This window comes from Sus scrofa, chromosome 1, assembly GCF_000003025.6.
Source record: "Sus scrofa isolate TJ Tabasco breed Duroc chromosome 1, Sscrofa11.1, whole genome shotgun sequence".
NCBI classification, from domain to species: Eukaryota; Metazoa; Chordata; class Mammalia; order Artiodactyla; family Suidae; genus Sus; species Sus scrofa.
The window spans coordinates 72,817,320-72,832,233 of record NC_010443.5 but is presented as its reverse complement, the minus strand read 5'-3'; the positions used below and the strand labels follow the sequence as shown (position 1 = coordinate 72,832,233).

General features: G+C 37.3%; 1 protein-coding gene across 3 annotated transcripts in view; it reads right to left on the bottom strand.

The window, feature by feature from the left end:
• Positions 1 to 14,914, bottom strand: part of QRSL1 (glutaminyl-tRNA synthase (glutamine-hydrolyzing)-like 1) — a 31,271-nt gene that overhangs the window by 14,638 nt on the left and 1,719 nt on the right. For 2 of the 3 annotated variants that reach the window (XM_005659343.3, XM_003480294.4), the window contains exons 2-5: positions 10,487 to 10,646; positions 9,642 to 9,740; positions 8,028 to 8,124; positions 3,765 to 3,941 (exon numbers count right to left, since the gene is read on the bottom strand). In XM_005659343.3, the coding sequence (XP_005659400.1) occupies positions 3,765 to 3,941; positions 8,028 to 8,124; positions 9,642 to 9,740; positions 10,487 to 10,646 (533 nt within the window). The remainder of the gene's footprint in view (positions 1 to 3,764; positions 3,942 to 8,027; positions 8,125 to 9,641; positions 9,741 to 10,486; positions 10,647 to 14,914) is intronic. The other variant, XM_021090539.1, reaches the window with a different exon arrangement.

Below are 14,914 nucleotides of genomic sequence, written 5' to 3'. Positions count from 1 at the left end.
CTAAATACACCCTCCTCAGAAATTCTGATATAGCCTTTTGGCTACCCAGTGTCTAAAAATGTATTTTAAGTTACTTGAACATTTATGTTGTTGCTGCATAACTGCATAATAAATTATTTTGTAACAAACACCTTTTAAACATAAATCTTTGCCCATATATCTGATTATTTTTTAGGCTAGCCTCCAAAAAGTAGAGTTAATGGGCCAAAGGGTCTGCCTGTTATTATAAATTCTCAATATGTTTTGTCAAATTACTTGTCGGAACAGTTATACCAATTTATATTCCCAATTGCAGTGAATCAGTATTGTGTTTTATGTTTCCTTATCATCACTGAATACTAGTAGTTCTTAAAACTTAGTTAATTTGATAACCAAAAGCTTTGTTAATGTGCATTTTTGAAAAATTTTTCACATTTATTTGTACTTGCATTACCCAACTATGAAGTGTCTGTTCATTTCTTTGCTCAGTTACCTATAGCGTCAGTTTTTATTATTAAAAAACAAACAAACGAAACCTTGAGGACATTACGCTAAGTGAAATAAGTGAGTCATAATGGCACAAATACTGCATAATTTCACTTACATGAGGTGGCTGGAGTGGTCAAATTCTTAGAGACAGAAAATAAAAGAGTGGTTGCCAAGGGCCGGGGAGGTGGGAGGAGGACAAATGGGAAGCTGTTGTTAACTGGTACAGAGTTTCCATTTTTGCAAGTAAGACAAGTTCTGGAGATTGGCTGCATGATGATATAAATGTACGTAACACCACTGAACTGTACACTTAAAAGTGGTTAACATGATACATTTTGTGTTAGGTATACTTTACCACAATTAACCATTTCAAAAAATTTTTAACTATTTCAGAAAAAAGGTTTTTCTGATTAAAAAAGTGTAAGTCCACCATAAAATATTAAAATATTCTATAACTATATGAGGTATAAAGTGAAATTTCTTTTTTTCAAATACAGTTGATTTATAATGTTGTGCCAATTTCTGCTGTAAAACAAAGTGACTCAGTCATACATATATATTCTTTTTTTTTTAATAGGCCACACATGTGGCATAGGAAAGTTCCCAGGCTTGGGGTCGAACTGGAGCTGCAGCTGCAGGCCTATGCCACAGCCTCAGCAACACTGGATCTGAACCACATCTGCGACCTACACAGCAGTTTGCAGCAATGCCTGATCCTTAACTCCCATTGAGTGAGGCTAGGGATTAAAACCACATCCTCACAGACACTATGTCGGATTCTTACTCCACTGAGCCACAATGGGAACTCCCATTCTTTTTATCCATTCCAAATGTAATAGTTGCATCCACTAACTCCAAACTCCTAGTCCAATCCACTCCCTCCGTCTCCGCAACCACAAGTCTGTTTTCTATGTCTGTGACTCTGTTTCTGTTTTATAGATAAGTTCATTTGTGTCATATTTTAGATTCCACATATAAGTGATATCATATGGTATGTCATTCTCTTTCTGACTTCACTTAGTTTGATAATCTCTAGGTCCATTCATATTGCTACAAATGGCATTATTTCTTTTCTCTTTAAGGCTGAGTAATATTCCACTGTGTATGTATGTGTATGTATACATATGTGAGATACATACCACATCTTTATCTATTCATCTGTCAATGGACATTTAGGTTGTTTCCTAATGTAGCCTAATGTCTTGGCTATTGTGAACAGTGCTGCTGTGAACATCAGGGTGCATTATCTTTCTGAATTGTAGTTTTGTCTGGATATATACACAGAAGTGGGATTGCTGGATCATATGATAATTCTATTTTTAGCTTTCTGAGGAACTTCTATACCGTTTTCCTTAGTGGTTATACTAATTTACATTCCCATCAGTAGTGTAGGAGGGTTCCCTTTTCTCCACATTGAATTTTCTCTTATAATCACTGCCCCATAATAATCTTGTTATCAATTTTGATATACATTCAACCAGACATTTCCATACAACTAACATATATACATATATAATTATTACTTTTAACAGAAATAAGGTCATACTATACATACTGTTCTGCAACTTGTTTTCCACTTTATAGTGTATCTTGGACTTCTTTCCATGCCACCACATGACACTCTAACTCATTCTTTTTAGTGGCTGCATAGTACTCCTAGAATCTTCCTGTTTTAAAAACTACTTATATATAAAAGAAACAAATCCAAAGGGGGAAAAATCAAGCAGAATACTTGTCAGTTTGAGATCCACTGAACCTGGAGTTTCTCTGGGTCTGTGCCTCTCTCTCTCTTTTTTTTTGTCTTTAGGGCTGCACCCATGGCATATGGAGGTTCCCAGGAGCTGTAGCTGCTGGCCTACACCACAGCCAGAGCAACTCGGGATCCAAGCCATGTTGGCGACCTACATCACAGCTCATGGCAATGCTGGATCCTTAACCCACTAAGGGAGGTCAGGGATTGAACCTTTGCCCTCAATGGATACTAGTCAGATTGTTTCCACTGAGCCACAGCGGGAACTCCTGTGCTTCTCATGATAACACCCAGAGTGAAGCTTTGGACTGAACAAGGCTCCTACCTATCACGTAGCCCTTGTGCTCTACAGAAAATGTATCATAGACTGCCGTTGTTACCCAGTCCACTTAAGCTACAAAATCAGACTGCTGCTTTCCCAATTTCTAAAAAGACACGTTTTCTTATTAGGATTCCCTGACGGCTGTGTAAAAGTAAAACCCACATTTCCATAGGAATTATGTGTCAAAATGCCATCTTCTCAAAGCATATTAGGAAAAGATAACACTAAGTGGGGTGATGGGGATGGAAAAAAAATACACCTCATCTTGCAACTCTAACTTGTCAGAACTCTCATTAATATTAATATGGTACTATAAAATTCCATAGAGATAAAATGAAATGGTTTTACTTGTTAACAAGATTTTAGGAAAACTATAAAAAAAACTGTAGAATCTAAATCTCCATAGCTCTAAAATGTATAAATAACTTATTGACTGCAATGCCTGCAAAAAGCTTGGTTTCAGTGGATAATTAAGTGGAAATAAAATATAGTACTACAAAAGAAAACTTTCTATTTGGTTAAATTGAGACCAATAAAATAAACACATAATAACAGCAATATTTATTTACTTTTCTTTAGATGGTTAAGAAATGCTTTACAAGTGAGACTTAAGACATAAAGCATGACTGATGGATTCTTTCCAAATACAAAGTTTGACAGTTGAACAAATCGCCTCCCTACAAATTAGAAAAACCTTTACTTACTGATAGACATTTTTAGTTGCAGATTTATAAAACACACTATTTAAAATAGTCTATTGATATATATTAGGAGCATCTTCTTTTTTTTTTGTTGTTGCAAAAATTGGATTTAGCTGAAGGATAAACCATAGCTAAGAATTTAGCTCAGCAGCATTCCACCAAAGCCAAGATGTCCCTAAATATCTCCACAGTCAGAGATAAATGATTTAAAAAATGAAATTCAATGTCTATTTAAGTCAACTGGTTTATTCTGTAAGATCCACAAAAATTATGTTTTTAAGAGGACTGGACACTAGAGAGGAAGAGTTTAAATGTTGTCTTAAGGTTAAATGTATAAAACACAGGTGTACCATACAGTTGAGTATAATTATAAGATATAATTTTGATGTTATCATTGAGCACAAAGAGCTCACTAAAGAGAAATAAAAATAGCAAGGTCTGAAGGACTCAACTGTTGGTTTTGTGTATGGCTTATGACTGTATTGAGTTGGGTTTTAAAGTACAGATAGAAAAAACATCTTACGCAAAGCAGGTGAACGCTGACACGGCCGCTGCGCTACCACCTGAGCTTCCTCCAGTTATAAGCCAGTTTGAATCCTCATCCTCACCATGAGTCTTCTGCTGCTTCTTTCCTCTGTACTGTTTTGAGTAACTCCAGGGGTTTTTAACCGGTCCAAATATGCCATCTGTGCTTCCAGATCTGAGATGAAGAAGTGAAGCAAGATCTCTTACTAAAGCTCATTTTGTGTGAAATTTCCATCTCCTGGTTATATTATTTGCTTTTGATGCTGTATAATCCACTTTGATTATAAATTGGACGTGAAAAGGCAGGAAGCCTATTTAGATGTCACTTTCTTTAATTAGATGGTTGAGGAGGTGAAGGATGGGAAGTAAGAGATTTGTGATAAAAAGTAGGAAAAAACTGGTCTGCTAAGAGAAGATATTTATCCAAATTGATTATCTAATTCAGCTTAGGATGATTTCCTTTATAAATTAAGGTTTTCCAGTTGAAGTGTGTCACAAACATTCAAATAGTTAACAAGACTTTTTTTTTATTTTTGGCCATGCCCACAGTATGGGGAAATTCCCGAGCCAGGGATCAAACCCATGCTACAGCAGCAACCCAAGCCACTGCAGTAACAGTGTTAAATCCTTAACCTGCGGCGCCAAAGAGAATGCCAATAAGTAGGCTTTTGAAGGAATTCCTCTTTAGCAGAAGTTTTGAGAAGCATTCTTAGTGGAATGCTAATAACTTTTTTTTAATTTTGAAAAAATGTCAACCTTACAGATAAATTACAGAAATAAAAAATAGTATGAAAAAACTTCATAGCCTTTACCCTGGTTCACCTACTGTTTACATTTTACCCCATTTGTTTTATCATTTTTGTGCTCTGTGTGTGTATCTATACATTTTTTCCCTGAACTACTTAAGGTTAAATAATATATACTATGGCCCTTTACCCCTAAATACTTTAGTATGAATTCAGTATGCATGTCCAAAGACCCTTTGGTATTCTCTTACACAATTACAGTATAGTCACCTCAGTAAATTTAACAGCAATACAATATTTTTATTGAACCTACTACATGTAATCCAATTTTGTCAGTTGATCCAATACTGTCCTTTATAGAACTTTACCTCCTTTTAGTACAGGATCAAATCAAGAGTCAGGAATGGTATTAGTTATCCTTGTCTCTTTACTCTCTCTTTTTACTTTTTTCACCAGTCTATGAATTTGCATTATTTCCTGTTTTTAGCAATTTGAATAAAGCCACAATAAATACTGTACTGAAGGGCTGGAGCCCATGCTTTAGTGTAAACATAAACCTTCATCTCTTGGGTGAATACCCAGGATTGAGAATGTTGGGTCTTAGGGTAAATGTATGTTTAATTTTATAAGAAACTGCTAAACTGTTTTCCAAATGGCTACACCATTTTGCATTTCATACCAGTGCTGTATGAGAAGACCAATTGTTCTGCATCCTGGTCAGCACTTGATATTGTCTTCTTCTTTTTTTTTTTTTTTTTTTTTTTTGGTCTTATTGCTTTTTCTAGGGCTGCTCCCACAGCATATGGAGGTTCCCAGGCTAGGGGTCTAACCGGAGCTGTAGCCACTGGCCTACACCAGAGCCACGGCAATGTGGGATCTGGGATCTGAGCCACGTCTGCCACCTACACCATAGCTCACGGCAATGCCCGATCCTTAACCCACTGAGCAAGGCCAGGGATCGAACCTGCAACCTCATGGTTCCTAGTCGGATTCGTTAACCACTGCGCCATGACGGGAACTCTGATATTGTCATTTTTAAAGCCATTCTAACTCACATGTATATACTTTATTGTGGTTTTAATTTGCATTTCTTGAGTGACTAACCACATTAAGTATTTTTTGATTTTTCTTTTTGCCAATTGTATTACTTTCTTTGACATACAATTTCAGAAGTTGTTTATAACTTTTACTCTTTTTTTTTTTTTAATTGGGTTGTTTTGATTTGGGAAAGTTTCTACATATACTGGATCCCAATTCTTTCTCAGACATGTGTTTTGCAAATATTTTTTCCCAGTCTATGGCTTGTTTTTCCATTTTTAACACTGTATTTCAAAGTACAGCTCTTAATTTTAAGGAAATCCAATTTACTGATTTTTAATTTTATAGAATGTACTTTATGTGTCCCATATAAGAAATTTCGGCATTATTCAGGGTCAGAAAGATTTTCTCCTATGTTTTCTTAAGTTATAGGTTTTACTTTCTTTAGCCTCCTTTAGCCTGGAACATTTTCACAGTCTTTCTTTGTTTTTATGATATTGAGATTTTAATAGAATGTTTCTCCTTTCAGATTTATTGTTTGTTTCCTCATTATGAGCTGGAATACATTCTCAGCTGGAATATTGCATAGGTGATTCCTTCTCAGAGAATCACATCTGGAAGTACACGGTATTGCTCTACTCTCACTAGTGATGTTCATTTTGATCAGCTGTTCAAGGTAATGTCCTAAAAACCTATGTTCACGTTTACTTCCAGATTAATTCATTCAACATATGTTTACTAATTACTAAGAGATGCCACTGTAAATAAGAGAGTGAAGGAATCTGCTTGTATGAAACAGGAAACACAGACCAAACTAATATTACAAGTGTGACAAATGTTATAAAAGGGGAAATAAAATGCTTTTGATGAAAGACTAAATGCTTTCCTCCATGATTAGGAACAAGGCAAGGATATTTGATCTTACCACTTAATATTCAATATTGTACTAAAAGTCCTAACTGGTGCAAAAAGGCTAGAAAAAGAAATAAAACTGTCTCTATTTGCAGACTACATGCTCACCTATATAAAATATACCAAACAATCTATACAAAGCCCAACCAGAATTAATAAGTGAGCTTACCAAGGTCACAGGATAAAAATAAAAGGTCAACATAGAAAAGTCAATTACATTCCTATATATTAGAAATAAACAATTAGAAACTGAAAAAAATACCATTTTCTATAATACTAAAAAAAGTGTTCAATTGATTTTTTCACAAAGGAATCAAAGTAATTTAATTTGAATTTTTATACAAATAGTCCCAGATCTACAGGACAGACATATGTTAAAAAAAAAAAAAAAAAAAAAAAAGAGAGAGAGAACTTCGGCTTTCTTCACATCATATATGAAAAATTAACTCAAATGGAACACAAGTCTAAATATAAGAACTAAAACTGTAAAACTTCTAGGAGAAACATGGAAAAAAAAATCTTTATGACTTTGAGGAAAGGAAAGGGAAAGATTTCTTTGATAAGACACAAAAAACATCAAGTCATTAAAGAAAATGAGGAACAGGATATTAAAAGCTTGTACTGTATTTTTTTGTTTGTTTGTTTGTTTTTGTTTGTTTGTTTGTCTTTTTGCTGTTTCTTTGGGCCGCTCCTGTGGCATATGGAGGTTCCCAGGCTAGGGGTCTATTCGGAGCTGTAGCCACTGGCCTATGCCAGAGCCACAGCAACTCGGGATCCGAGCCGCTTCTGCAACCTACACCACAGCTCACGGCAACGCCGGATCGTTAACCCACTGAGCAAGCGCAGGGACCGAACCCGCAACCTCATGGTTCCTAGTTGGATTCGTTAACCACTGCGCCACGACGGGAACTCCAAAGCTTGTACTGTTTGAAAGGCATATTTGGAGAATGCAAAGACAAGCCAGAGACTCAGAATATATTTGCAAATGATCTGACATTGAATTTGAATCCGGAATATATGAAAAAAAACTCTTACGACTCAATAAAACAACCCAATTAAAAAAATTTTTTTTCTTTGTCTTTTTAGGGCTGCATATGGAGGTTCCCAGGCTAGGGGTTACATCAGAGCTGCAGCTGCCAGCCTACACCACAGCCACAGCAATGCCAGATCTGAGCCGTGTCTGTGAACTACACCACAGCTCATGGCAATGCCGTATCCTTAACCCACTGATCGAGGCCAGGGATTGAACCTGTGTCCTCATGGATACTAATTGGGACAACCCGGTTTTTTTAAAAAGCGCAAAGATTTGAATAGAAACTTCACCAAAGATACATGGGTAGCAAAATAAATACATGATGTTTAACATCGTTAGTCACCAGAGAAGTCCAAATTAAAACCAAAATAAGATACGACCGGTCAGCAGAACATAAATCTTAAGGAAGGCCTGAGAATCTGGGATTAGCGTCCTCAAGAAATCACCTCACTACTTTTAGGTACCTACACTTGAGGAAATTAAAGATACAAATGAAAAAAATACAAGAAAAGAAAATTTCAATTTTACTTACCCCATAGCAAACTCATCTAAATTTGTTTTCCCCATTAGCAGAGCTCCCTGATCCAGCAACTTCTGAACTACTGTAGCATTATAGGGTGGTACATAACCTGAAAAAAATTCAGTTTTATTCTTATATTTCATTTAAAGTTATTATAAAATATCAGCTATATACCCTGATAAAATATCAGCTACATTCCCTGTACTGTACAACATATCCTGGTAGCTTGTTTATTTTATACATAGTAGTCTGTACCTCTTAATCCCTCCCCTACCTTGACCCTTTCCCCTAAAAATTTCAGTAATTTTTGTCATTGGAAAGAATACAGTGAACAGGTAAATCCTACGCAAGAAACAGAATTTTAAGCTGGAATTAAGCAATTCGTATTGACATGTGTTAATTATTTCTAATTTAAGTAGTAGTTTGTACTTTCTTCCAAAAGTTACTTTTTCCTACCACTAACTGCTACATATTTTCCAAAGTCTATACATTCACTATTTTTATAATCTAAAATACTGACTTTAACAATTAGTACTACAAACTATTGAACAGAGGTAACAATTCATTTGAAACTAACCAGAAGTCATTTTTTAAAATTTATTTTATTGACATATAGTTGATTTACAATGTTGTGTTAATTTCTGCTACATAGCAAAGTGATTCAGTTATACACATATCTTCTTTTTCATATTCCTTTCCGGTATGGTTTATTACAGGATTCCCTTCCTGTGCTATACAGTAGGACCCTGCTGTTTATCCATTCTATGTATCAGTTTGCATCTGCTAACCTCAAAGTCCCCAATACAGCCCTCCCTCCCCTGCCCCCACCACTGGCAACAAGTCTGTTCTCTATATCTGAGAGTCTGTTTCCGTTTTGTAGATAAGTTCATTTGTGTCACATTTTAGCACAAATCACTATTTTGCTCATTGTAGTTTGATTTTTTTTCTTGTTAGATGTGCTATATTACACACAGTAATTTTTATCTTGTCCTAGCAGGAATAGATCTTCATTGTCAATTAGAGTTTCCTCTATCTAGTGTATATTCCAAAACAATTAACATTGGTCTACCTATAGGAGGAACCTGGGGCATACAGCTTGTAGAATGTTAGTTTCAGTGCACTGTACCCTAAATATCCTTTTTCCATTTCTTTTTCCCCCCAGGATCCAAACATCTTGATAAATATAATTCCTTTTTGACCTACTAAACTTTAAAAAATAAAACTAAGCATCACTATATAAGTACAGTGATATAAGAGATGGAAGAGCCAAGGGATAAAAACCAACTGGACCGTAGATGCCAATAAATCTTCAGGCCATCCTCAAGAGGGGTAATGACGGCCACTTCATACTTATTTCTGTGTTAGCAATGAGTGGGGGTTTGAAGTCACTTAGTGTGTTTGCGGTAATCAGTTATTGAGTCTTCCTAAATAGGATTCATCCATTAAGCAGGCCTAGTTCTAAAGAATAATTTTGTTTTTTGCATTCTGAAAGAGCAAATAGTAAAAGGTAATATTCCTATTTACTTTGCAGATATAATTTATCTGGGAATACCCTGCTGCTGCAGTATCTTTAAACTGAAAAACACTTGTTTTTATAAAACAATGCTTTGGTCGGTTAAACTTTACCTTTCAGCATGTTTGATGCACATGTTGTCTCAATGCCGGATGTGCTAAAGTTGTCTTTTACTGCAATAGGAATTCCATCTAAATCCCCCAGTGAGTGACCTGCATTAAAAAGCCAAAATAATAGAGGAACTATCTAGTTCGAAATACACACATTAATACTAGTTATTAAACATCTAATTATTTTATTAATACTACTTATTAAAATAACTACTAGTTTTTGGTAAAGATACTTCTTTAGAACTAGTATTTTTGTGTTAGAAATTATTAGTTGGACATTATAAATATCACATATCTATTAGCTTTATTTTTATTATACCTCATGGCCAATTCTTTAAGGAAATGATGGGAGTTCCAATTGTGGCTTAGTGGGTTATGAACCCAGTTTCCGTGAGGATGTAGGTTCGATCCTTGGTCTTGCTCAGTGGGTTAAGGATCCTGAATTACTGTGAGCTGTGGTGTAGGTCACAGACATGGTTTGAATCCCACGTTGCTGTGGTGAAGGCTGGTAGCTGCAGCTCTGTTTCAACCCCTAGCCTGGGAACTCCCATATGCTGCAGGTGTGGCCCTAAAAATACAAATAAATAAATAATAGGGAAATGTTTTTTATGTTTAAAGCTCCACTTGCTGGGAATTCCCTGGTGGTATAGGAGTTGAGACTCGGTGCTTTCACTGCCGTGGCCAAGGCTCAATCCCTGGTCTAGGAACTGAGATCCCACCTCAAGCCACTGCATGCTGCAGCCATAAATAAATAAATAAAATAAAGCTCCACTTGCCAAATGGAAACTGCTACATCCAATTAAATTCTTTCTCTTGGGATATAACAATTGTAATTCAAAGGAATTTACCTTCCTTATATCTTTTCTCTGATTCTTCAGCTTGCTTTAAGGCCACCTCTTCTGATACAGTAATGTAAGCATTTAGAAACTTGGTCTTCTTAATAAGGGAGAGACACTTTTGACAGAGCTCAGTTGGAGTAATTTGGCCTTGTTTCAGTGCTGTAGAAACCTGTAGTATATACAATTCAAAAACCCTTTGCTGAGTTGGCAGAAGTTTCAAATGTTACACTATGGTGGGCAGATAGAGTGATTAAGTATAAAAATTTGAAGTGAGGCTTGGATTTAAAACCAAGAGAACTGATCAAGTCTATACTTAGTGTGGTGAATGAGGGTAAAAACATTGGTCAGCTGGATTGGGTTGGAGGACACTGCCTTCATAGCTCTAGCTAAGTAACTCTATGTCAGGCTTGAACAAACAAGATCAATGGTTTAGGAAAGCCACCCTGTCTAGGAGAAGTAGAGGCCCAGTGTGGGTGAAGCATAGGTTAGGGTAGATTGTGTACAGAGAAGAGCTTAGCAGAAACATGGGCCATCCATGGAGCAAAAGAGAAATGAACTAGACAAGGCATTAGAGGACAATGGCCCTCCCAAAAGTGATCTTCATTAAATAGATTTTTTTTTTTTTTTTTTGTATTTTTAGGGCTGTACCCTCGGCATATGGAGGTTCCTAGGCTAGGGGTCTAATCAGAGCTATAGCTGCTGGCCTACACCACAGCCACAGCCACACGGGATCCGAGCCATGTCTGTGACCTACATCACAGCTCACGGCAACACCGGATCCTCAACCCACTGAGTGAGGCCAGGGATCAAACCCACAACCTCATGGTTCCTAGTTGGATTTGTTAATCACTGTGCCACGACGGGAACTCCCTCTTTTTTTTTTTTTTAAATCTACTGTAGAACTCAAGCAAGAGCCACTATGAATTGAGAGAAATCCTTGTAAACTATGAATTCAAAAGCCAACCAACAACAAACTTTTCTAAAATCATATCTTTGATGCATTAGGAAAGCTAACAAATAAGCGTTAAAATAAACAAATGAACAGAACCTGAATACTGACAGTAAAGCCTAAGGTGAAGCGATGACTATATAATACTTCCTGTAGGAAGTAATAATAATAAATACCTACTAATCAGATAAAAGGAATGAATAACAAGATGTCAAAGATGACACAAAAGCTTTGGGGACAATCTGAAAAGAAAGTTGGATAAGATGGCAGCTCAGAAACAAGGGGGATCGGGGGGAAAAGTAGCATTTTCTGAGTATTTACCAAGAGCCAGGCACTCTTGTTGCTTTATGTTCATTATTACTTTATTTAAACCTTAAAACAACCAGTTAAGTCAGGTACCATTAACTTCATTTTGCAGATGAAGGAACTAAAGCTCAGTTAGGTAACGCGATCTGTCCAAAGTTACACAAATAGTAAAGAGTAACTTAACATCTGCTCCTTTACCATTTCTCTCTGCACCAATGGAAGCCTGTCCTGTATGTTAACTGTATTTTCATGTGTCCTATATGCCTCAAGCAAGAGGGGTTTGCATTTAGGGGAAAATCTGCAAATGATCTGCTCTAGGCTGTTGAATAAATCATCAAAGCAGCCGCATTCTTAGGCCTGAGGGTTTTAAGCCAGAAAAGCGGTGGGAACAGCCCACTGAGAGAATCCCTAATGCTGATGGATGAGGAGAGGGCTGCCATGGGAGAGATTCAGGATGGGGAGGGGCAGCTGGGCTTGACTTAAAAAAAGTAACCTAGTAACGAGAAGAGCTAATTCTGTTGAATGGTTTGTATGAAATGTAAACTCTTTAGAAGACAGGAGCTGGAGAGAGAGAAAAGACAGCATACTGTCAATAGAGAGTGGGCTTATGTAAATAGGCCGGGTGCAAGAGTCAGAACTAGCAGGAACACAAAGCTGGAGAGACAGAGGTTTAAGTCCCCTAGGGCCCTTTACCCTCAAGCTGCCTTCTGACTTGCCAAGTGATGAGAGAACAAGTGGTAAAGAGCTGCTGCTCTTTAGACCCACGCTAAGAGGCTGATAATTACTTCCAATTGTACAGGTAAATTACTGACATTCCTGCTTGAAATTACACAGCTAGAAAGTAGGAGAGCTGGGATTCAACCAAGGCTCTGATCTTGTTTCCAAAACTCATGCTCTGGGCCATGAAAACGACTACTTTTCTGCAATGTGTTACAGCATTTACTCAAAGTAGAGAACATTTTATTAACTTTATAGATAACATCAAGAGATTCACTTAAAGAAGGAACTTTCAAAAGGAAAACTCTTGCTAAATGCTGAAGATACAGAAGGCCTTTGAAGGCTGAGTGTTCAGTTGACTGGTACTGTCCTTAACACACTCATTTAACATTCATGCTTTTGTCTCCATTATTCCAAGAAATAGCACATTGAGATCACCAGCAAACTCCACAGTCCTAAATCCAGCAGCCGCAGCTCAGTCCAGCCGCCCTCGGCATTCAATACAAGGCATTACTTCCTCCCTGAAGTACTTCTTCATGCGTATTTCAGGACATCAAGCCCTCCCGGGTTTCCTCTTGCCTTACCAGCCATTCCTTCCAGTCTTTTTGCTGGCTCTGCTTCCTAATGCTGACCTCTAAATGTCGAGCAGTTTTAAGCCTTTTATTTTCACCCTCAACTTCCCATGGGATCTCATCTGACCAAGTACTTCAATTATCTTCTCAACTCTGGCCAATTTATATCATACCTAGCTTCCTTCTTGATCTCCACACTCCTGTACCTACCTGCTTAACTGACATCCTCTCTTAGACATCTTTGAGGGCATCTCAAAATCAACATGTCCAGAACGGCAACCTTGATAACCTTCCCCTCACAAACATGCTCCCTATAGTCGTTCCTATCATGATGAATGTTACCATTTCTCCAATTGCTCAGACCCCAAACCTAAGCATCCTCCTTGACTGATTGATCTCCCTCAAACCCCGTATCCAATCCATCAGAAAGCCCTGACTTAAAAGACATCATACCCACCTTGCCCTGCCTCTACTCCCACCATCCTATCCATTCTGCGGTCATCTCTTACCAACGCAACAGCCTTCTAACTGGTCTTCCTGCTTCCTCACTTGCTTTCCGATGGTCTATAATCCTGAGCAGCCTGAAGGAGTTTTTTAAATTTTAAATCAGATCAAAGTCCAAAAACTCATAACTTTCTGGATGATTTGCATGACATTTAGAATAACATCTACACTCCTTACCACAGCCTGAAAGGTTCTCTGTGATCTAGTTCTTGCTTATCTAACATTATCCCCTGCTACTCCCCTCCTCATTCATTCTCTTCGGTGTGCTGGGCTTCTTGCTATTTCTTGAACACACCAAATGTGCTTTTGATTCAGAGACTTTGCACTTATTCTTCCCTCTGCCTGGAACATCATTCTCCTAGATCTTCCCATGGTTCACCCTTCTTATCCTTCAGGTCTCTCTTAAATATAACCCACTTAGCTAGGGAAGATTTCTCCACTCCATGTAAAACATCCATCTCCCCCAACTAGATCTCACACTATAACCTGCTTTCTTTCCTCATAGCACCTATACTACCTGAAATCAACAAATGTTAAATGAATAACTGAGTTGTTTAAATTTTGAAATCTATTTTCCCAAAGAACAGTAATTAAATGTTCTTAGGCTAAACCCCCAAGAAGCCTGTTGGATATATAATTAACTTTAATATAACAACAATCATTTAATATAACTTTAGGGTTAATAATATTAGCCTGGTGTCAGGTTCCTAGAAACACTGGGCTTATATGCCACAAAAAAGGAAGGTGAAAGTAAGACTCCTCCCCCCTCCTGAATGTTGCAGGGTAAAACTTACAAGCAGCAGTTTCACCTCCTGTTTGGCATTTTAACTCTTTTTAGTGCGTCCTCTTTGGGCTCCTCTATTGCCACGAGTCTCCACTTAAGTCCCCCAAATTGCCTCAAAATGCTAGTTTTCAGCCCCTCCCTGAACCCCTCCACAAATTTTCCCTTTCAGGTTGATTATCTCATCCAGGATGAGGTAGAGAAAAAAATCTGATTGAACTGCTATAATTTACAACAAATGAGTAAATAAATCATTCAACTTTCCCAGGAATCTTTACATATTTAGAATAGGATATGTACTAAATTAATTAATTAATTTTTTTTTTTTTTTTTTTTTTTTGGTCTTTTGTCTTTTTAGGGCTGCACCCATGGAACAGGGAGGTTCCCAGGCTAGGGGTCTAATCAGAGCTATAGTCGCTGGCCTACACCAGAGCAATGCCAGATCCAAGCTGAGTCTGCAACCTACACCATAGCTCACAGCAATGCCAGGTCCTTAACTCACTAAGCAAGGCCAGGGATCCAACCCACAACCTCATGGTTCCTCATCGGATTGTTTCCACTGTGTCACAACAGGAACTCCTGAAATTAATTTATAATTGGTGTTATTT